At 51.7% G+C, this 23207-nt stretch overlaps 1 protein-coding gene across 4 annotated transcripts in view; it reads right to left on the bottom strand.

The window, feature by feature from the left end:
- The window catches only part of msrab (methionine sulfoxide reductase Ab), a 32839-nt gene that overhangs the window by 7917 nt on the left and 1715 nt on the right, over positions 1–23207 (bottom strand). Inside the window, exons 1-5 of one of the 4 annotated variants that reach the window (XM_064301640.1) lie at positions 19332–19419; positions 15567–15635; positions 15179–15298; positions 10799–10903; positions 1339–1445 (exon numbers count right to left, since the gene is read on the bottom strand). In XM_064301640.1, coding sequence (XP_064157710.1) covers positions 1339–1445; positions 10799–10903; positions 15179–15298; positions 15567–15635; positions 19332–19404 — 474 coding nt within the window. In that variant the 5' untranslated portion in view covers positions 19405–19419. Of the gene's footprint in view, positions 1–1338; positions 1446–10798; positions 10904–15178; positions 15299–15566; positions 15636–16902; positions 17687–18850; positions 18929–19331; positions 19420–23207 lie in introns of those variants that run through there. The other 3 variants (XM_064301658.1, XM_064301648.1, XM_064301634.1) reach the window with 3 other exon arrangements.

Raw genomic sequence — 23207 nt, 5'->3', positions numbered from 1 at the left:
AGTCTCGCTCTGTGACCTGACCGCGCCCACCCATCCCCCATCCCCCTCATCCCAGCTGCTGCCCCTGCTCGACCTTTGACCTTTCACCCTCCCCCCATCAAGGTCAAGGCTAGGGGTCCCAGGCGCAAACCGTCACGACAACCTGACAGACCAGCGTCCACACTTAACCCCCCAACCCCCCCACCCCGACAACCTCGCCTCGCCACCCTGGCTGTCACAGTGCGGGACCCCCGTGACTCCCCCCCCTTACGCAATACACGTTACCATGGAAATCCAATTCGCAGTGAATCCCATTAAAAGTCCATCTTCATCTCCACAACACAGATAAACAGACAAAGAAAACCAGGGACCCCCCCCCCCCCCCCCACCCCCTTTTAACACCAAAAAAAGGCTTTAAGAATATATTTTCTCTGCCTCAGGATTGGCTGATCGATTCTCCCCGCTGAAGCAGCTCTTGTCATGTGATTGGCAGTTCTTTTTTTGGGGTGGGGTGGGGTGGGGAGGTCTATATGGAGAGCTGGGCATCGTTGGGACGCAAACGCATCGACATCTGCCGGGATGTCCCAGGCCTAACCGTCGTATCGGTCCGGAAAAGGAGAACCTCGGCACAATTTGATGTTACCGAATTTTATTCACTCATGAAAGGTGGAAAAATAATCATGTTTTTCTATACAGGTATCTTCTAACTGATCACAGCCTGCATCCGAAACTCCACTACACGCGTAGCCATGACACTTGGAGTGGGCGTGTCAGCCCCAGTTACGCAAACCGTGTAGATTTTTCCAGAAAGTGAGATTCTGACGTCTAAAGGATCGGTTGGGCCTTTCTGGACATATTATTGACGAGCCACCCAATCCTCATCCAGGGGTGAGGCGGTAGAATTTTACCCATATTGCTATTTTTTCAAATACATTTTTAAATCCCTAATCATGACACCAGCACAAACACATGGTTTAAGGTAGAAGATTTTGCAAAGATTTAGAAATTTTAGGTAGAAAAAAATCTGCCAAGACCTCTCTCAATGGGATTTTCCAAAACCTGAGAGTTCTGTATTTTAGTAACAATAAAATCTCAAAACAAATATTTGCACATCCAAAAATCTGTTAACTTCAGGTGTGACAGGAGATTATTTTTACAAGCGTAGGCGCTTGAGAAAGGTCCATGAAGTGAAAAGCTTTGCTCGCACTTAATATATTGATGTGGCTTTTTTCAAGTGATTCAGTGTGCCTGGATCTTTGTCACCTTTCTGTCTACAATATTAACAAAAAGTTTTTCTCCCTGATTGGACCGTCCCCATCTCTGACATGGTTTCCACAGCCCTGGCTGGGGGGATGTTACCTGTTGGTAGGCCTCCTTACTCTGCCTGGCCAGGTGTAGCTGCTGGGCGGTGTAGGTGTAGATTGCGGAGCGATACTGTGTTCCGTAGTCAATCCCCTGCTTCATACCTGAGAGAGAGAGAGAGAGACAGAAGGGAACGTGACCTCCAACGGCCCATAATGCCCCTGGGCTCTGAGGGAAATTGGCTGCCTTTTATTTAGATTGCCCAACAACAGATGTACAAATTTGGCACTGACTCTGACTCAAAAACGGCTGCCTTTGTTCAGATTCCCTAACAAGAGGGGTACAAATCTAACATGGACACTGAACACAAAATGGCTACCATTTCATTCAGATTCTATAACAAGAGGAGTACAACTGTGGCACTGACTCTGACACAAAATGGCTGCCTTTCACTGAAATTCCCTAACTAGAGGAGTAGAAATCCGGCATTGACTCTGAAACAAAATGGCTGTCTTTCATTCACGTTCTTCAACAAGATGGATCCCAATCAGACTTGGACTCTGACACAAAATGGCTGCCATTAATTCAGAATAGCCAACAAAAACGGCCTAAAAATCAGCCCCCGTGACTCTCACCAAAGTGGAGCCAGGGTCCCAGAGCCTCCTCAGGGAGTCGTTATCGAGTTTTTAAAAAAGCGACCGAGCTGTTCTCTGCCCCTAGCGCCACAAGCCAGATTCTGGAAAAGAGCTTTTAGTCTTGGTTACCATGCAACGAGGCGCCTCATCTCCTTGCTCCTCGGGAGTAACAGGACGCTAAGTAAGGATGAACAGCGTTTTGCACTCAGCGAAGAACGCGGGTGAAGACGGGTCCACCTCCGACACGGCGTGTGGGCGCAGTGGAGCAGGGCGGGATTTTGGGCCGTCTGCGATGGGGGCTGCAGACTCACCCCCCGCCCCCACTCTTTCCCGCCCTTTTCCTCCCTCCCACACTCTCTGGGCTCTTTCCAACACCTTGTTTTACCCCCTTGCATCTCTTCCTCAAGTCCTTTCCTTCCTTCCTTCCTTCCTTCCTTGGCTCCCCCCCCCAACGGAGGATGCAAGGAAAGGACACGAGGACGGAGTCGAGCGTCAGGCTGAAGCCACGCCGATCGCAGACGTGACGGACGTGGATCCACACGCCGCCCCGCATCACACGCCGCCACGCGTCACGCGCCGCCGTCCTTTATACGTCACGCGCCCCGAGCGAAGACTTCCGCAGGCGCTGCACTCCTCGCTGAAGCCTCCTCCGGGAGCGTCCTCGCCCCTCCAAGGAGCATTTAACGGCCTGGAATGTCCTCAAAGACGGCCGACCCTCCATCGATTTCTGGGGTCAGGTGAGGACCAAGGAAACAAGGAAGTGTGATTGGAATGAGCCCCCCCCCCTCTCTTCTCCCCCCATCCCCCCATCCCCCCCTCGCTCTCTCTCTCTCTTTCTCTGCAGGACAGCGGCCATCTTTATCTCCTGTTAGCCTCGGGTGGCCCGGGGTACCCCATTGGACGAGTGGTCGATACACCGTTCTCTGATTGGCTGGTGCTCCATTCTCACCCGTAGACCCCATTCCATCACGTCTCCTCGGCGAAATTCAAAATGGCCGATGGCGAACCCCGTCGTCAGGTACACGAAGATCCATCGCGATCGTCGGGAGGCGCGGAGGAAGCGTAACCCGGGAAACGCAGGTGATTGACAGCGCAGCGTCGCGGGGGGTGGGGGGGGGGAAGCGAGCACGGCCGCCGTCGCGCTCCGGAGCCGCCGGAGCGGAACGTCCCGCGCAGACAGGGGGAAAGAGCGCACCTGCCCCGAGGACGCAGGGGGACGCGCGGGGCGAGTCACTGCGCAGCCAACAGACCGCCTGACGAGCTGCGCTAAAGAAACCGCGAGCATAAACGTACTATGCAAGAGCACCAACACCACCCACCACAAACACTCTAAACCACCCACAACACCATAAACAACACACAAACATAAACATCTCAACCACTACACAAACCACCACCACCCACACACACAGACACCACACACACACCACGACACGCACTGCACACAGCACACACTCACACAAAAGACACAACACCACACACACAACACACACACACACACACACACACACTCACACACACACAACAACACACGCACACAGCACACACACACAAACACACACCACACACACACTACACACACACACCACACACACACACACTCCACACACACACACACAACACACACGACACACACACACACACCAACACACACACACACACACCACACACAACACACACACCACAACACACACACTCAACACACACACCACACACACACACACACCACACACACATGCACACGCACACACACTCACCACACAGACACACACACACACACAGACACATGCACACACACACACACACACACACACAGGTGCGTGGTACGGCCCAGAGCACATCTCCTCGCACAGAAACGCATCGGTAAACACGCAGCATGGAAGCTCCTCCAGCTCCAGGAAGCTCGCTGGCTACGGGGGGGGCGGTGTGTGTGTGTGTGTGTGTGTGTGTGTGTGTGTGTGCAGGAAAACCACACTCCACACAGAGACCAGCCCAAATCTGCTTCACTCTTCAGCTGCCACTGCAGCATCGAGAGCCAGCGGCACCCAATTGCCGCTCACTTCAGACCAAAAACCTCGCGTATGCAAATGCACATTCACATGCACCTTTCTGTGCGTCCCTAGCACTGTCTCTACTTCAGCTCCGCAAAGCGTAACATGCTACAGTCACGAAAAATCCTACGCTAACATGCGATAAATACGTACGCACACGCACGCATGTGTGTACATACGCACACCAATGCTTACTTATGATCTATATGTAGCCGCGCAAAAATATTTGAGCTGATTGCTGAACGAAAACGCTTCAAAGCAGCAACAATAGAAGGGAAGGCAGAACCAGGTTCAGCTCCCATCTAACAATACCCCCCCCCCCCCCCTCCCCTATCCCCCTCCCCCGCCAACCCACCCCCCCTTTAACACCCATCAAAGACGGCGGGAATTATTAATGAGCGCTCTGCTGCTCCTGCTTAATAATTCATGAGCGCCATGCTTCTGAAAACAGAGGGGGCTTATGGGGGGGGGGCAGGGGCGGGGAGAGTGGGGTGCAGGCTGAGGGAAGGGGGGGGGGGTGCAGGGTGTACCCCAGGTTGCCCTAAAGGTCAACACATTTTTCAAACGTTCCCCGCCCCCCAATATGGCGGGGGTGGGGGGGGGGGTTGTGAGCAAATATCGCCTAAATATAAGCCTCCTCCCCTTTTAAAAGATAAACCCAACCCCCCTCCCCCAACAAAGACAGGCTAAAAACCTTTACACACTGACCGCAATTTATTCACGCAAATAAATCGCACGTAGATGAATAAATCTAATTTATTAAATCAACGTTTGGTTCATGAAATCTTGCACATCAAACGCAAAAATTTCTATTACGAAAAGGCGGCATTTTTCTTACTCAGAGCAACTTTGTTTTTTTGCAAGTTTTCCTTTATCTGTCCCGCTATAATAATTTCTACTTGACAGACGTCACCGTACTGGCACAAACTACAGCACATCCGATACGCTGCACCAACAACTGACTGCTTCTGTTTCCCAGCATAATGTAGCCTACTCCTTGATAACAGACATAAATATTAGACAATAATAGACATACGTATACAACATTAACAATAATAGATATACATATTATAACATTAACTTGAAAGGCATATACAAAATGTGAAGAAAAGCAGAAATTATACGTTTTTTTCCAAAATAAAAATAAAAAATAAATTTTAAAAAAGCTATTTGGGCGTGCCCTAGAAGGCCTCAACATGTTCCGGTACAAGCGTTTGTTTGTTTAGCAGGGACCGCAGAACCAAACTTCTCACTTAGGACCTCTGCAGTACAGACGTGCCTCACCTGCTAGACGCACGCAGCTACGGACACGTCCGTAATCGCCGTCACTAAAAACACGTCACCGTTACCGTACGGCTAATGCACCGCCACCACCGCGATTCCGTTTAAATAAATAAACGTTTTATTTTATTTTTATTTTTGTTCTCGGTGGAGCGAGCGAACGTGTTTGGGGCTCGTCTGCGCGCGTGCGGCGGGGAGCGAGCTGACATCGGCGGCGAACCGGAACCCTGGCGGTGTGTTGCCGTGACGCCGGGCGCGAGCGTGCGGCCCTACCGCTATAATGCGCCGCGCTGACATCTGCCCGGGCGTGAATATTAATCTGGGGATCCCCCGCGGGGGTCGTACCGCCGTGCCCCGCTCCGATGGCGGGATCCGGCCACCGTCCGCCATCCGCCGCAACGGTCACAGAGCCAGCGGTGCGCACAAACACGCCGCCACAGGGGGGCGCTGTTTCACTGCCGGCAATGAGGAAGACTGTTGTTTTTTTTTCCCTGTAAGGATAGCTGCAATTACTGCGTATAGTGTGCGCATGAGTGTGTGTGTGTGTGCGTGCGGATGCTTGTCTGCGTGACATTGCGTGTGTGTGCGAGTGTGTGTGTGTGTGGATGCACTTCTCTTTGTGTGTGTACGTGCGTGAGTGTGTATGTGGGTGAATGCGTGTGGACGCGCTTGTCTATGTGTGTGCGTGTGTGTGTGTGTGTGTGTGTGCATATGTATGTGTGTGTGTATGTGTGTGTGTGTGTGTTTTTATTGGGGGGGACACATCTGTTAGTTATGCAGAGATTTGTGTGTTTTTAGTTGCAGGCAAATAAAGAGATGATGAATGATAAGAAGTTAATCAGATTAAAACAGAGGCTGGGTTCTGCAGAAACAGTGGGCTGAGGGAGGGGGAGGGGAGAGGGGGAGGAGGAGGAGGAGGAGGAGGAAGGGGTGGGGGGGCAGAAATGATCGCACGCCATAATTCGCAGCGCCGTAAGGAAACGCCGCACCTCCCTCAGACCGGGGCGGTGTCTGTCGGGCCGGCGCGGGTTCGAGGGTCTCAGCGCTCATTACCCGGTCGTAGCGCGGTAGCTCTGCATTAAAGACGGAGGGTAGAGACTGTAAGACGCTCGCGTTCATAAGAGAGGAAAAACGGGAGCACTGGATACCGCCTCAATTAGACAAGTGGAAAAGGCGCGTGTGAAGAAGACGAAGTAGTATTCCACTGTACAAACAGGAGCCAAGATGGAGAATTAAGCGCGTCAACAATAGAAACAAAATGGAGTACTGAGAGTGGAGACCGCTTCAGTTAAACAAGAGGACGTATTTGCGAAGCTCTCCAAGAGTGCACTCCGGACCCTGCCGGTCGGGCTGGGACAGGGTGCACGGGACGGGACGGGACGGGTCGAGTCAGGGGGGGGGCTGTGCGTGCAGGAGGCTGTGCAGTCTATTTTCACCCTGCCTCTTATGTAAGATGCTGACATACAGGAGCACATCCCTACTGCATGGATACAGCCAGAGCCTGACCTAGGGCCACCAGGCACACACTTACGCACACACACACACACACACACACACTCACAGACACACTCACACACACACTCACATACACATGCACGCACATTCATGTATACACACACACACTCACATACAAACACAGACACACTCACACATTCATGCACAAACACACACGCGCGCGCGCGCATGTGTGTGCGCGCCCAGAACAGCCCAGGGGGCGGGGTTAAGTGTCTCCCCCCAGGGGGCGGGGCATAGCCGTGTGGAAGAAGGGCAGAGAGCCCCTCCAACCACCCCTGACCCAAATCACACCGCGCCGCCCTGGGCTCGCCCACCCGCTGAGCATTATGGGAGGTGGCAGGCGCGGACGCTCTGACTGGGCTCTGACAGCAAACCCTGCCCCCGCCCCCAACGCTAATGCTCCTCTGGAGGGAGGGAGGGAGGGAGGGAGGCGGGGGAGGGGGTGCAGTCGCTGCATTTGATTTACCAAATTTGCTTCTCGAGTGTAAACACAACCCTTGCAACTCTGCAATTATTTTTCCACAGGTGAGACAAGGGGCCTCTACAGCGCACTCTCTCTCCAGCCTGGCGGCGCTCCGTCCGTCCGTCTGCCTGTCTGTCTGTCCAGTTCTCTCAGGGACACAGTGTGTGTCCAACATGCAGCAGCAACCTGCATGGGGCATGGTGTCAGAGGTCTTCAACTGTCAATGATTCCCTCCTAGACTCACACACACACACACACACAGACAAACACACACACAATGCTCAAACACGCAAAAGCATACACATGCACTTACACACACGCACACACACACAAAAGCACTTCTGCGGCCAACCACTAAACAGCGCCCCTCCCCCCCCCACATGGGTGGGCCCCTCCTGTGGATTTTGGGGGTGGGGGGGGGGGGCGGGGGGCTGACGGGTGTTTTTGTCTCATCAGCGGTAATTAATATTCCCGTCACTGGCGCGGGCCCTAATCACCGGCCCGCGAGCCCAACGCACACAAACCCGTCTGCGCCGCAGAGCCCCCCCACTCCGCCCCCCGCCCCCACCCGTCTGCACCGCAGAGCCCCCCCACTCCGCCCCCCACCCGTCTGCACCGCAGAGCCCCCCCACTCCGCCCCCCACCCGTCTGCGCCGCAGAGCCCCCCCACTCCGCCCCCGCCCCCCGCCCCCGCCCACTCCGCCACAATCTGCATAAATTACCCCGCGCGGCCCGCCACTCTTTTCAAGTGACACACAGTAATGAGGGCCTCTCCTCAGACTGCAGAGGGGGGGGGTGGGGCGGTGGGGGGGGGGGGGATGTAATGGCAGCTTGAACCGGGAATTGGGGGGCTGGGGTGACATGGGGGCGGCAGCGGTGGAGGAGAGTGGGGGGGGGGGGGTGGATCTCTCAAGGTCGTCATTGGAAGGGGGGGTGGGGGTGGGGGTGGGCGGGCTGGTTTTAGGGGTAGAGGAGATTCCGGGTAATGCACCCCTCCTCACCCACACACACACAGCTGTTCTTTTCCTGTGTACTGGAAGAACAAAAAAAAAATGCATGCGTATCCGTGGAAACGCAACCGCTTATTGTGATGTCACAATGGTTTTACGGAATTCAAACAGCCGGTCACACACACAATCACACACACACACACACACACAGGACAGCTCAGGCCTAAACTCCTCGACAGTGATGAAGTTACCGCAGAAATTTTATGTTCATGTTCCAGGACACGGTCACAAAAAAAGAGAAGAAGAAAGAAATAAATATATAAATAAAAACAATAAATCGCATGACGATTCTCCCAACACGGAACGCAGGGAGAGCGAGACGTGACCTTCCCCACTGTGCAAGCGGGCGCTCTTCTGGAGGAGGCCAGAAGCCAGCGACCTTCAGTAACCCCCCTCACGGGGACAGTGTGACCCCCCCCCTCGGTCCCCCACCATGCCCTCGGCGGCCATTGTGGCTCTTGGTGCGTGCGTGCTTGCGCAGGGCCATGCACGAGAGCACAGCCCGGGCCCACGGGCTGAGGCAACTGCCATCCGACAGCAGCCGCCGGCATGGATACTGCATGCCTCCCAAAAAAGAAAAAAAAAGAACGAGAGGGAGAGAGAGCAGAAGAAAGAAAGAGGACAAGACAAAAAGAGAGAGCGAGAGAGAGAGGAGGGGGGTAAAAACAGATTTTTTTTTCCCCCAAAAAAATGTGAGGAGTGAGAAAAGAAGGGAGACAGAGAGGAGGATGTGGGAAAGAGGAGAGATAGAGAGAGGGTGATGATGTGGGGAAGGAAAGAGTGGAGGATGAGAGGAAGAGGGTGAGTAAGAGATGAAAGGGCGGCAGAGGGAGGGGTGAAGGAGCTACTGGAGGTACAGGGCCAGAGCTGTACGCTGTGGGGGGGTAGGGGGGGGTGAGGAAGGAAGAGATAAGACATCCTTATCCTCCAGACAGACTGAGAGGCCAGGGGAATTCTGGGTAACGGGAATGTTTGGGGAGGGGGGGGGGGGGCAGTGTGTGTTGGGTGGTTTCTTTTTAATGAGGATATGACTTCCTGTGTTGTAATTTTGTGTGTGTGTGGGTGTCTGTGATGTGTGTGTGTGTGTGTGTGAGAGAGAGAGAGAGAGAGAGAGAGAGTGTCTGTGCTGTGTGTGTGTCTGTGTTTACAAGGCGTGTCACAGAGTGGACAGGAAGGGAACACAGTCTGTCAGGAAGGCGTGCGTCCATGCAGGAGAATCCCTGCAGGGTAAGGGGTCAGGAGGAAAGAAGAGGCTGCCGGGAGTTTCTGATTGGCTAACGGTGTTGCTATCCCTGCCGTGATTGGGGGGAGAAGGGATTTGTGGCTTGACATCACTTTATTGTAGAAGGACCGGTTTGAACAGTGGCATAACAAGTAGGCAGTGGTCTCCATACCGTGTGTGTGTGTGTGCGAGTGTGTGTGTGCGTGTGTGTGTGTGCGTGTGTGTGTGTGTGTGTGTGTGTGTGTGTGTGTGTGTGTGCTTTATCCCTTTTTCTACATTTACTCTCTGTGCACAAGCTGTGAATTCAGTTCTTTACATTCAAAGCTGGTGCTGTAACGCGAAGGGAAACGTCCAAGAGTTGTGATATAACCCCTCCCAACCGAATGCCGCATTAGCACGTTAGCACGTCCACTGCTACTGCTACTTTTCACACACCCCGGGGGGGTGTCAGGGGCCCGCGGTGGCCAAGTAGCGAGCGAGGGGGCGGTGTGTGAAGGGTGGGGGCAGCCCAAGCAGAAGCAGGAGCGTGGGCGTGGCAGGGGCGTGGTTCGGGCGTGGCTCGGAGCGGGACGCTCACGGATTCCTGGGTCGGGCCTCATGAATCTTTGATCGCACCACTTTTAATTTTTTTTCCCCACCGGGTTTCCTTCTGGGCGAGCGAGCAGAGTGACGGCCGTCTCCGGCCGCATTAAAGCAGTTACATCACCTGCCCACAGAGGCGTGCATACGGGGGCAGAGCTGGGGATCTAGAGAGAGAGAGAGAGAGAGAGAGAGAGAGAGAGAGACAAGGGGGAGAGAGAGAGCGAGAGAGAGGGAGAGACAGAGAGAGAGAGGACAAGGGGGAGAGAGAGAGAGAGAGCGAGGACAAGGGAGAGAGAGGGAGTGAGAGCGAGAAGACAAGGGAGAGAGAGGGAGTGAGAGCGAGAGGACAAGGGAGAGAGAGAGAGGGAGTGAGAGAGAGTATTTGTGAGACAGAGGGAGAGAGGACAAGGGAGAGAAAGAGAGAGAGAGAGAGAGGGAGAGAGGAAGAGAGTGAGAGCAACAGAGAAAAGGGAGAGAAGGAAAGAAAAAGTACAAGGGAGAGGAAGACAGAGAGCGACAGAGAAGGATGAAGAGAGAGAGAGAGCAAGCAAAGGTCAAGAAGAAAGAAAGTGAGACAAAGCAAGCAAGAGAGAGGAAGAGAGAGGAAGACAGCGAATGTCAGCGCTCCCACTGCAGCCTCAGATACATCAGCACTGTCCGTGCCTTCTTCCCCTCACAGACCCCCCATACGTCCTCCCTTCTCCTCCCCCACAGGACTCCATTTCCCAGGATGACCTGGGGCAGGAGGAGGGGCCTACCTTCTGTAGGGTTGTGGCTCTCCCAGAAGATTTTCAGCAGCTTCTCCAGACTCACTTCCCTGGGGAAGAAGACCACTCTCACCACCTCTGTGTGACCCGTTAGGCCTGGGAAAGAAGGGAGATGTAATCAACACACTACTATTACTGCTACTACAATTATGATCCTTGTTAATAATAATTACATATAATTCCTCACATATACTTATTACTAGTATTGTGTCAATTATGTATAGTTATACATTTGGCATTATTATTAATATTAGTACCAACATACGATCGTGTTCTCATTATTATCAGCAGAATTGGCAGCATATAACAGCATTTAACTGTGACTAAGTATCAGTGCTCTGTTTAATGTTTTCCAGTAGAATCGGCTTCCTCGGGAAAGCAGATGCAGAGAGCAGGAGCGTACTCTCCTGATCGTGCGCTCGAAGCCCTGCGCTGTCCCTCAGTGGAAGGTGTTTGTGCGACTGTGGTGACTGGGGATGAAGAGCTGAAAATTGCTCGGGGCAGTGTGGGAGTGTGGCTGCTGTCTAAGGCAGGAGGTTGCCCAAAGCACACAGGCACTGCAAGGGGCACCTCCTCAGCAAACTGCTGCCAGGACCCCACTGTTCCCACAAGCAGCTCACAGGCATCCTGAGAGAGGAGCTAGGTCAGCAGTCCAACTAAAACACGCATATACAAACACACACACACTCACACTCGTACACACACTCACTCACTCACACTCACTCACTCACTCACTCACTCACTCACACACACACACACACACACACACACACACACACACACACACACACTCACTCACACACTCACACAGAGACACACACACACTCACAAACAGTCACACAGACACACACACTCACTCACTCACTCACTCACTCACACACACACACACACACACACACACACACACACTCACTCACTCACACACAGAGACACACACACACTCACTCACAGTCACACAGACGCACACACTCACTCACTCACACACTCACACACAGAGACACACACACACTCACTCACAAACAGTCACACACACTCACTCACTCACACACTCACAAACAGTCACAAAGACACACACACTCACTCACTAACTCACTCACTTGCACACGCACTCACACACACACTCAACTCACACACACACAGAGGAGTCTCTCACAGGATGGCACAATATCTACTTTTAGGTTTAATAAAAATATGCAGCAGTGACATTTGATTTATCCTGAGATTTGCCCTCTTACAAAAGTGGAGCATGCTTCAGTATATTGAAATGAAATTCATAATCAACTTCAGAAAAGACACAACACTTTATTGAAACTTTCAGAGATCGCAATATTTTTCCCAAAAAGTCCACCTATTTACAATATCTCACAGTTTATTCTATTTCCGTAAGTGCCAACTCAACCACAACCTGACAGAATCACAAAATACATTGTCAACTTGGAGACATAAAAATTCAAATATAGGAACATCGTATGGCAAGCACCTGCACATGCACGTAACTGATTCCGAGATTTCAGAATCAACTGTCAGTAATCATATTCAGATTCTAGTAATGAGTTCTGATGAGTAGCCAAGAGCATGCACGCAGACTTTTTGTATGAAACAACAGCCAAAACAGGAGTTCTTCTCTACTACACGTAAACCGCAAGGAGTAATTTGCCTAAATCTTAAAGGTGTCATCTTGCCAAGCAGGATATCACACTCACTGCACTCTGCGTACAGATAGAAAAATACAGTTTATGTTTTTGGGCAAATCTTAATATAACTTATTTATTTTTTACTTTTTTTCCCCCCACATTTTCAGTTGGCCCACTGCAGCAGCTACACCTGGGCCTTCTGCGTTTTGTGCTGTTATCTGGCAAGGGATTATGGGTAAAGAAGGTGTGAGTGGGGTTTTTTTTTTTTTTTTGCTTCTTACATTATCACCACCTACACCTCAGCTTAAAGCTTAAACCTGAAAGTGTCTCTCTGCTTGCTCACTTTCCAAAATGGTACTCAAGACGAAACTCAGTTCAGTTAATTTCATTCTTTGCCTTTTTTTGGAATGAATAATCTTGTTATGTTTCCATTCACACCTCTTAAACAAACAGCACAGGAAAAAATACCATTTTCCCGTGTTGCCGTGAGCAACGGTCACTAGCAAACACAGGTGCAGAGGAGGAGAGAGCTGACCCCTGACCCCGCGAGCGGGGGAAATGGGTTTGGGTTCAACTCGTGAAAACGCATGGAAATGAGCATTCTCTGAAAGGTTCCGGGAGGCGGTGTGCGCTTGAGCAGAACAGCGTGGGGCTCCGTCCTGGCGTCGGGGCGGACTGACAGCCAGGTGAGAGCCAGGTGAGGGCCAGGTGAGAGCCAGGTGAGAGCCAGGTGAAGCCTACTGAGAGCAGGTCCAGGTGGGCACGAGGGGGCAGGAGGCAGGTGAGGGCCTGAAGCCAGGTGCTGTGTGGGCAGGTGCATGGTGCAGGTGGAGCATGGTGTTTGGGGTGGTGCGTGGTGTGTGCAGTGTGGTGTAGTGTGCATGCATGTGTTGTGGCCTGGTGGGTGCATGTGCGGTGCAGTGTGTTGTGTGCCTGTGTGTGTGTGTGCATGTGTGCGTGTGCATGTGTTTGTGTGTGTGTGTGCATGTGTGCGTGTGCATGTGTTTGTGTGTGTGTGTGCATGTGGCTTTATGTATTATTGTGTGTTTCGGTAGGTCCTGTACACTGATACTATTCATACACCTGTACACTGGTGCACCAGAGACATGTACACAAGAAACACGGTGTACACAAGCACGACACAGCAGCAGGTACCTCAGGCTGTGCATGCCACTACACACATGCACACACCTGCAGGTATGCATTTACACACACATGCACGCACACACACAGGCCTTTTCTGACACTGACAGCTGGCTTTACTCATCACTGTGGTTTGATAATGCTAAACTACAGACAAATCATTCCTCCTCACACTACATGACATGTGCGCACGCGCGCGCGCACACACACACACACACTCCCCCTCTCACACTACATGACATCAGAATCTAATGACAAACGCTGGACTCAGAGGAGGCAGTAAGCAGCTGATCCACAGAGATTGATGCACCAGTTCACTGCAAAAATATGACTTTTTCCTGTCATATTCATAACGCATTTACAGGGTGCCAGAAGGAATCATCCGTAGAGTTTTTTTCCTATAGTTAGTAAATGGAAACATAAATATCACTTTTCCAACACTGATTGAACACGTCTGCGCCCCCAGAACGCGACAGTTCCACATCGCTCCTATGATAAATTAGACGCACTGAGGAATTATGGGTATAATATGCAAATGTGCGGCACTGTTCTGAAGCCGGTTTATTACACCGGGGAATTGCCGCTCCTAACATCCTCAGCGCCACACATTTACGGAATTAAAGTTTCAGACTTGAAACGAAACATAATGAAATATATCAAACTAAAAAATATATTAGCAGCGTCAGAACAGATATTGGGAAAACTTCACAATATATGCACGAATGTACAAATTATTCACATCGTGATGCTTTCAGATCTACTGCAATAGATTTTTAAACAATTTATATGTCCTATATTTTCATGTATATATAGATACAGTATATTGCACTGCTTGCTATTCACACTGATTTCAATTTGAGGCCTACCAATGAGCTGATGGTTCTTTTAATGCAGGGCTGCCCAGCCCTGCTCCTGGATATCTGCTGTCCGGTAGGTTTTCACTCCAACCCTGACAAAGCACACCGCATCTCCCTGAACTGCTAATTAGAAGTATCGGGGGTGCCAAATTATGGTTGGAGTGAAAACCTGCAGGATGGTAGATCACCAGGAACAGGGTAGCTTGCCTCTGTTTTAATGTGCTTCCTGTGTGGGTCAGCAGCAGTGGCGCACATTCCAGATCAAATCCGTTTCGGGATTTCATACCAACTTCCGCCCCTAACGATGCCATCAAGCCATTGGTTTACTTAACCTGCCTGTTAAGGCTGGGTAATATATATCGATATTATATCGATATCGTGATATGAGACTACATATCGTCTGGGATTTTGTATATCGTAATATCGTGATATGAGACTACATATCGTCTGGGATTTTGTATATCGTAATATCGTGATATGGCATAAAACTCTAATTGTGTAATTTTGTGAAAGTACCAACAGTCATCCCCACAATATCATCACAATATCGATATGGTATTTGGTCAAAAATATTGTGATATTTGATTTTGTCCATATCGCCCCGCCCTACTCTACTGCCTGTTCTGATGAAGTAATGCGCTACAGACAGCAGAATGCACGTTCAGACTGCGGTCCCATACAGGAGAGAATGAGTGCAGGGGGGAGGGGGGAGTGAGAGGAGATCATGGAGCGGGTACCTGAGCACACTTCCTGGTAGTTGGGATTTGGGGTGAGGCCTCCGGAGTACCCCACCTGGGTGGAGAAGACGCCCGGCACCCGCCAGAGACGCCTCTCTGCGCCCCAAAAACAGCCCATTCCTGGAGCAGAGGGAGGGAAGTCACGGTCACACACACACCCCCCAGCCCCGGGGTCAGGCCTGCAAACGGGACAGCGAGGCTTCATAAAGCCCGCAATGGGCGGTCCCACAACCAGCTGTCAATCACTGGGTTTGTTTGCACCAATCAAAAAATTTATTTTTTTTGGCTCCGCCCCTTTTTCGGTTCAATGAAACCTCACTGTCCCGTCGCTAGGCTAGGCTGCTGCTAGCAGGTGCAGACTGAAGCAGGCCCAGACAGGGGGACTCACCCAGCATGATCATCTCAGTGCCCTCAGGAAAGGGCTCCACGGTGGGGTTTCCATTCGCAGCATGCGTCCCTACAGGGGACAGAGAGATGGAGGGAGGAAGGGAATGAGAGAAAGAGAATTAAAGGGTAAATAAACGGGAAAAAATCACAGATAATAAAAAAATAATACACCACAATGGCAAATAATGCACCTTAATAATACAAAAAAACAACACTCACATGCTTATTGAGCAATGTTTACCATTCAGACTGACATACTGTAGCAGCTATGACCACGTGTGTGATGTTGTTTACTCATTGGTGGCTGTGTGATCATTCTCTTCCTGCCATTTTTGCCAGAGCTATTTTTTGGCTTTGAAGATACATTACAATGTGTAGTAATGGCAAAAAGCATATCTTAACCTTGAGGAGAGAGAGAGAGAGAAAAAAGAAAATGAGAGAGGGAAGAGAGGCAGAGAAAGGGTGAGAGAGGAAAAAAGACACAGAGGGAGAGACCCAGGAGAGGAAAGAGAGGGAGCAAGGGAGAAAGGTGTAGAGAAAGAGACAGGGAGAGAATGTTTTGAAAGTTCTTCCCGCCTACAGGTTCCAGAACACGGCAGACAGAAACGTTCCATATGACGTGCAATGCTCAGTATGGGGGAAGGGGGGGGGGCGGGGGTGAGAACAGGGACCAGACCAATGGGGGTAAGGTTGGGTGGGGTCTTTTTTTTGGGGAGGGGGGGGGGCAGTTGGGTGACAGATGCCACAAAAGTCAAACCTTGACCACCCCTCCCTTCCCATCATCCCTCTCTCTCAGCTTAGCATCAGGTACATGAGACTGTACAGCCGGATTAGCGTAGCTTTCTGGCTAAGCGGGATAAAAGCTTGCACATCTACATTGGAAGATACTTAGGAGATTAAATAGCTTTAACCTGCCCACCCCTCCCAAAATCCCCCCCAGCCCCCCCCCCCCACCCAGCACCGGTCTGTCACAGGCTCAGGCACCCTGGCATAACCACTGCGGCTCCATAATACAAATCCGCACCAATTCTGCAGCGGGGATAATGCTTTCCCAGGTCAAGGGTCACGGCAAAGTGTTGCCATCAGCAACCCACACGGGCTGATGGGAGGGGAGTGGCACTCGTTCTCTCTGTGCTGATGCAACAAAGCCAATGGGAATAAGGGGGGGGGAGACCCTCACAGGTGTCTGTGCAACGATTAGCACTAAGAAGACTAAAGGGACTTAGTGAGCACAAACTCAGGCCGGGCCAGAGAGATGGGGGGAGGGGGTGGTTTACATTATACAAAGCTAACATTAGTCAACAGGCACATACACACACACACACACACACACATACCTCATTCAAGAGCTAGAGCAGGGCTGTCCAACCCTGTTTCTGGAGATCTACCGTCCTGTAGCTAGCTGTTGAATGAGGTGAGTTTTGTTAGGGGTTAGGAGTGAAATCCCACAGGACGGACGGTAGATCTCCAGGAACATGGCTGGGCAGCCCTGGTGGAGGTCGGACGCTGGAGGTGTCCCAGTGTTCATCTTTGGATCTTTGCATTTGGGGACGGCTGGACATCCCCTTCCTGTAGCTCTAACGGCTAGCTAACTCGCTGTCGGCCGAAAGCGTTTCACAAAATGGCGCCCGCAATTCAGCAAAGGTAAAGTTCGATGCGATAACGCCCTCCTCTAACGGTCGAGACTTTGTGTCGGCTCTACCTGTGACAGGTCTCCTCTACGAGATAAGGGCGTGGGAAAACATTGTGCCGTCCATGTCTGGTTCTGACCTACGACCCCCCACGTAGAGCTCTAACTGGCCGGAAAAAAGGAGGACATATCACCATGGCAACTAAAACAAAACGTATAAACCCACCGTGCCACAACTTCTGTCTGAGACCACAAACAGACACGCGCAAAAAAAGAAAATATACAACATACAACTGACACAGAACACAATGGAGAAACGCGGATGGTATACCAGTGAATGGAAAACAATCATCTGAACCAGCTTCAAGATTTAGTATGAAGGCAGCTTTAAAAAAATAAATAAATAAAAAAAAGAATCAATAAAAGGAACAAAATAAGCCTATTTGGAACCATGCAGACAGCAAACTGTAAACTGGGGGGGGGGGGAAAGTAAGTGAAGCTCTTGAGATATAAACATCCTGCCAAAAGTGCCCCCCCCCCACCCCCCCCCACTCCAGGGTTTCTGAAATTCAGACACACCAGGCGTCTGTCAATGAAACAAGGAGCCAGAGAGTCGGGAACAAACGAACCAACAAGTCGTTCGCGAGATCGCCCGTGACTAACGTCCGTGCGTAACCGTGACGATGTCAGAACCGCAAAACGAATTCGCGCGGACTCGAAGCCGGAAAACAAACAAAAAAAAAGACGTCCTGCACAGAAAACGCGAAAACCTGCGAAAATATTCAAAATCGAAATTTCTCCACGGAGCTGTCCGCCTCTCCTCCTGAGCCAGCCTCTCTCTCTCCTCTCTTCTAAAAACGAGCGCCCGACAGAGTCGGAAAGACCGTCCGAGGAAGACGACGTTGAAGAACGAGGCGGAAACGAGCAAATAAATAATTATGAAATATCATCTGAGGTAGGGGAAGAAAAAAAAAGCAGGCATCCGGTGCCCCCGCCGCTTTTCAAAATGGTGCCAAAACGCAAGACTGCAGCCGGCCAGATGGCCGCAAACACCCCCCCCCCCCCCCCACTGATTTCACATTTTTTAACTATTGGCATTTCTCCATCTTCTATTATTTCTTCTTCTTCTTCTTCTTAGGAAAAATGACTAATGCCAATCTGGGTGGGTCTGGTCATTAAAAAAAAACACAGGAGGAAAGACTGGATGGAAGACGCAGAAAGATGGAGAAGCGGTGAGGATGAGGAGGAAGAGGCGGCGGCGGTGGCAGTTGAGAGGATGCCAGGGTAGTGCAGACAGGTGTACTGGCACAAAAAAAAAAGACAGATCACAAGAAAAAGAGCGAGGAGAAATTCTTCCTGGTTTTTAAACAGGTGCGGGTCCAGGCAGCGGAAAAACACCGGACCCTTCTCGTCCAAAAAAATAAATGAACAAATAAATTAATAAATAACTAAACCAAAGGAAAAAAAATAAAATATGGCACAGCAGGCCAAATACGCGCGGACACACACCAAAGCTCAAGCGACACACAGACGCGTGCCAAGTTCTCTCTCTCTCTCTGTCTCTGCCCAACCCAACCCACAAAGTCCTCCCATCCCCTTCCCATCATCCCCCCCCTCTCTCTCTCTCTTTCGCCCCCACTCTCTCTCACACCAACCTCTGCTGCCAGAATCTCTCCCATTGAGTTTCGCCCAAGGTCCAGCCTGTGCCAATCTGGAAATGTTCACAGCCACAAACAAAACCCCCCCCCTCCCTTCCCCCCCACCCTGCCCCCCTTCCCAGCAACCACCACCGTGCCAAAAAATGCAAGGTTACAAATAACTTCTTTTTTTTTTTTATAATGGGAGAGAAGCAACAGAACGAACGCGAGAAAGACGGAGGAAAAACGCAAGGGAGCGAGGGAGGGGGAGCGGAGCGCACAAGCCGAAAGGAAACTTGGCGAGAAAAAAAAAAAATCTTTTCTTTTCCCGTTCTTTCAAAACTCGGAAAGAAAGGTGTGAAAACAAACAGCTACCGTCCACACGGTTTGTTTCTGTCTTTTCATTCCGAAAAGAAAAAAAAAAGAAAGAAAAAAAAAAACGGAAAAGACGGTAACTGGCGCAAGATGGCGGCATTTGCGGGAGATTTTTTTTCCGTACCGTTTTCGTAACGTTTTCGTAAATCCTCCCTCCGAAAAAACAAAAACAAAAAAAAACAACCTGCACCAAACATGCGCTACCTCACTCAGTTATCCGCTATCTCGCCACTGTTACACCGTCGCGCCCCAACCCCACCCCCACCCCACCCCACCCCATCCCATGGCATCCGCCCTTATCCGCCTTTATTCGGGACGTCCCGCAGTCCCGACGCTTGGCCTTCGCCCAAAACCCCCTGCTTCGCCCCCGCTGCCCGGAGACGATCGCCCCTCCGCCAAGGATCGGGGGGAAAAAAAAAAGGTCCAGGAGAAATCGCAGCCAGTGATGAAAGGGTTCCCCCCCCCCCGACACCCCCAAATCAGAGCAGCAACATTCCCTGGCTCTACCCTGCCTCCTCTTTCCCTCCCTCTCTTCTTCTTGGCTCCGTCTGTCTCTCCCTCTCTCTCTCTCTCTCTCTCTCCAGACACTTGGGCGAGAGGCTTTATATGGGCACTAGCTCTGCCTGGCAGCATGGAATTCTGGGAAGGTTGCAGTTTTTCTTTTATGGGGGTGCGTGGGGGGAGCGAGGGGGGGGGAGAGAGGGGAGGGAAGGGGTGGTAGTGGAGATGGGAGTGGGAGGAAGGCGCTGGTGGGATGTGGTGGGGGGCCGGGGGGGGGGGGGGTTCAGAGGGCTGATTTCGGGGGCACGCGTCTCGGCGGGGCGGTAAGGCGAGATCGCCAACGCCTGCGGCAAGACACGCGCCCCGTTGGTACGGGACGACCTGTTGCCATGTCTCCTGTCGCCTTGGCGCTGGACTGTGGGGCGGGGGGGGGTGAAGCCAACCCCGGCAGCATTCTGGCGGGAGGAGGGTAGATGGGGTCCAAAAGCACACAATCCGCAGAAACCGCCAAACGGCAACCCCCACATTCCACCGAGCCAAGAAATGCCGCAAGGGGGCGGGGCTGTTGAGTGCGCACTCTCGCCAAATCTCCAGATTTATCAATACTTCACCAAAAAAACAAATAACGATATCAAACCCGCTGCGCCATCGCACTAGATGAACGCGGTTGCGTTTCAGCGCGCGATCCAGGACAGCCCCGAACTGCGACACACGCGGCCGTAACTGCTCTGGACTCGACGTCGTCTCCTGCTGACGACCGGCGAAAACGGCTAGCAAAAGGACAAAGAGTCCAGAAAGCAACGTCTCGTCCTGCGGCGCATGGGGGGGGGGGGGAAATTCTACTCATTTTTCTAAAACATTCCATCGCAGGAGTCGGTCGCCCGGTGCGCACACGGCAGGTATCACCGGAAACTTTACTCGAAACGATTCGCCGTTTCATTCAGTGCCATTAAAACCACTGAAAAGGACGTGAAAGAAAACACAACTTGGAAAGATAAAATAAAATCAACAGTAAGCCAGAAAAAGCCCATTTTGTGTGTGTTCTTCCAGTGACCTGCAATAACCCCTCTCTCTCTCATTCTCTCTCTCTCTCTCTCATTCTCTCTCTCTCTCTCTCTCTCGCGAATCGCTATCTCGCTCGAAACGGTGACGCGGGGTTGTGTCAGGACCCTCCTCCGAGGATTGGGCTTGGCCCGGCTCACACGCTCAGCCAGGAGAAAAGGGGTGTGCGAGGGGGAGGAGTGCGGAAGATGGAGAGACAGAAAAAGAGAGAGAGAGGGAGGGGGAGAGAGAGAGAGAGAGAGAGAGAGAGACACACCGTATGTTTATACCGTTCTTTCAATCCAAAGCGGTTTCCTAGCAACCCTTTCCGGTTGCTATGGAGAGGGCTCCATACCCACCCCTCCCCCACCCCCACCCCCCCATCCCCCAGCGCTTCAGCCGGCGAAGGCGATGGCGGCGTTCCGTCCGAGGGCATTCCGGCTCATTCCGATGCAGGGCGGCAGGGCCTGGGGTCCGTGCCGCGCAGTCGCCGCGGTAACGTGCCAGTGGTGCAGGGGGGGGGGGTGGGTGGAAAGAACCCCTGGGGCGGGCCAACGGCAAGCGTGCGGAACCCGTGCCCGCGCCCGCATGTGCGCCGCCTGGCAGAGACTCGGGCGCGAGGGTGAAAGATGGCGGGCCGAGGAGCGGAACGCCACGACGCGTAACCATGACAACAGGCCGGGCCGATCAGGCCTCCGCCTCGGCTGCAGCGCCGGGTACGCCTCCCGGTAAAAAAAAAACACACTCCATATCAGCTGGACATTGCCTCACCCAGGACTCTAAGCTGACCCTAGCAACCCAACAGCCTTACCCCACCCCACCGAGGAACCTACAGGGTGAGGAGGACTGCGACGACATTCACAATACGTAGACAGAAAACACTGTTTTATCTGTTGCATATCAAAAACACATACATTTTATAGAGGGTCTTTTAATTAGCTTTGCTTAATCCTATATTAACTCCTTTGATTTATTTTGAATCCTGTTTTGTCCCCCTTACTGTACTGTACTCCTGCAACTTCTATCACAACAGCTATATGTTTCATTCACAATTATACCCAGAATTCGGAATGTGGAATGCGGAATTTGGAATCTGGAATCTGGAACGCGGAACTGCCTTTTCCAGAACGTGTTCTGAGTCAAAAACACTGGCCCAGGTCCGAGCAGCTATGCGGAAGGGTGCACTTCCTGGTTCTCAGGCTGAGATCTCCATGGCGATATACTGCAAAGAGCGGACATGTTCCCCTTCCGTTTCCTGGGCAAACTGAAAGCACAGCGCTCTTGCAGCACAGCTGTCCGTTGAGTCCACTCCTCGAATCCGATTGGCTAGCAGACTTCCCTAAACCTACAGCTAACTGGCTGACTGTCAGGGGCTCACCTTCATTCTTCCGTACAGCAGTATTATCGAAAAGTAAAAGACGTGTCACCCAAGGGGCAAACAGTAGGTCACTGCATGCAAGAGAGTGGCCTACCACCCCCCCCCCCAACCCCATCAGGTCAGGCGCGGGACAGATTTGCCCCACGCAGCGCCTCCGTGCTGCCCCGACAGACGGCGAGGGATTCTGGGATGGCGGGCGAAGCTGCTCATGCGCGTAATGCGCAGATGGACCCTGCGACGCTGCAGTACTGCGCTTTTCATCATTACCCAGAATTCAGCTCACCGCTGAGGGCCAGTGAGCTGGGGGAGGAGGGGGGAGAGGGTGGGGGAGGGGCAGGGGCAGGGAGTGTCAGGTCCCAATGCTTGTCCCGCTTTCCACCTCTCTCTAGAGACCCCCCCCCTCCTGAGACTGGAGGTAGAGACAGAGAGAAAGAGATTGATAAGAAAGACTTTTTGTAAAGAGAAATGAACAAAGAGCATTATAGAGAGACATTGTTTGGTGCAAAAGTGTGGTGGGCGTTCTGGTGCAAAATGGCTGCTGTGCATCATCCAGATGGGTGCTACACATTGCCCGAGTTCCCACTCATCACTGCAAAGCACTCTGAGCGTTCGGAAAAGTGCTATATAAAGGCAACGATTGATGAATTTCATTCATTCATATTGACAGAGTTGAAGAGAAATTGACAGAAATTTCATTTGACGTGCAAAACAAAAGCACTACCTGGGCCATCAAATGCAGAGGGGCTGAGGGAGGGGGGGTGTGTGTGGGGGGGGTGCGCTTTGTTTCCACAGAGACTTTGGCGTCAAACAGAGTCACGCCTGGGACAATCATGCTCTGTACCTAAGACAAGAAGCTACGGTAAAAGGCACCAACACACAACGGGCTTATTGGAGAGCACCAAAATCTCACTGAAACATTGAGAAGCGGGACTGAACTGAATGGCTGGTCGCGGGCAGCCAGTGTGGACTGAGAAGGCAACAGAACAAATATAAATGCTACAGCCTTTAATGGTGGCCGATTTTATGTACTTTAACTTGTTAACTCTAATATATTATTACCCCAACAACACAAAAATAGCG

The sequence above is a fragment of the Anguilla rostrata genome, chromosome 1 (genome assembly GCF_018555375.3).
Source record: "Anguilla rostrata isolate EN2019 chromosome 1, ASM1855537v3, whole genome shotgun sequence".
Classification (NCBI taxonomy): domain Eukaryota; kingdom Metazoa; phylum Chordata; class Actinopteri; order Anguilliformes; family Anguillidae; genus Anguilla; species Anguilla rostrata.
The sequence above is the reverse complement of the archived record's forward strand: the minus strand, read 5'-3'. Positions and strand labels throughout refer to the sequence as shown.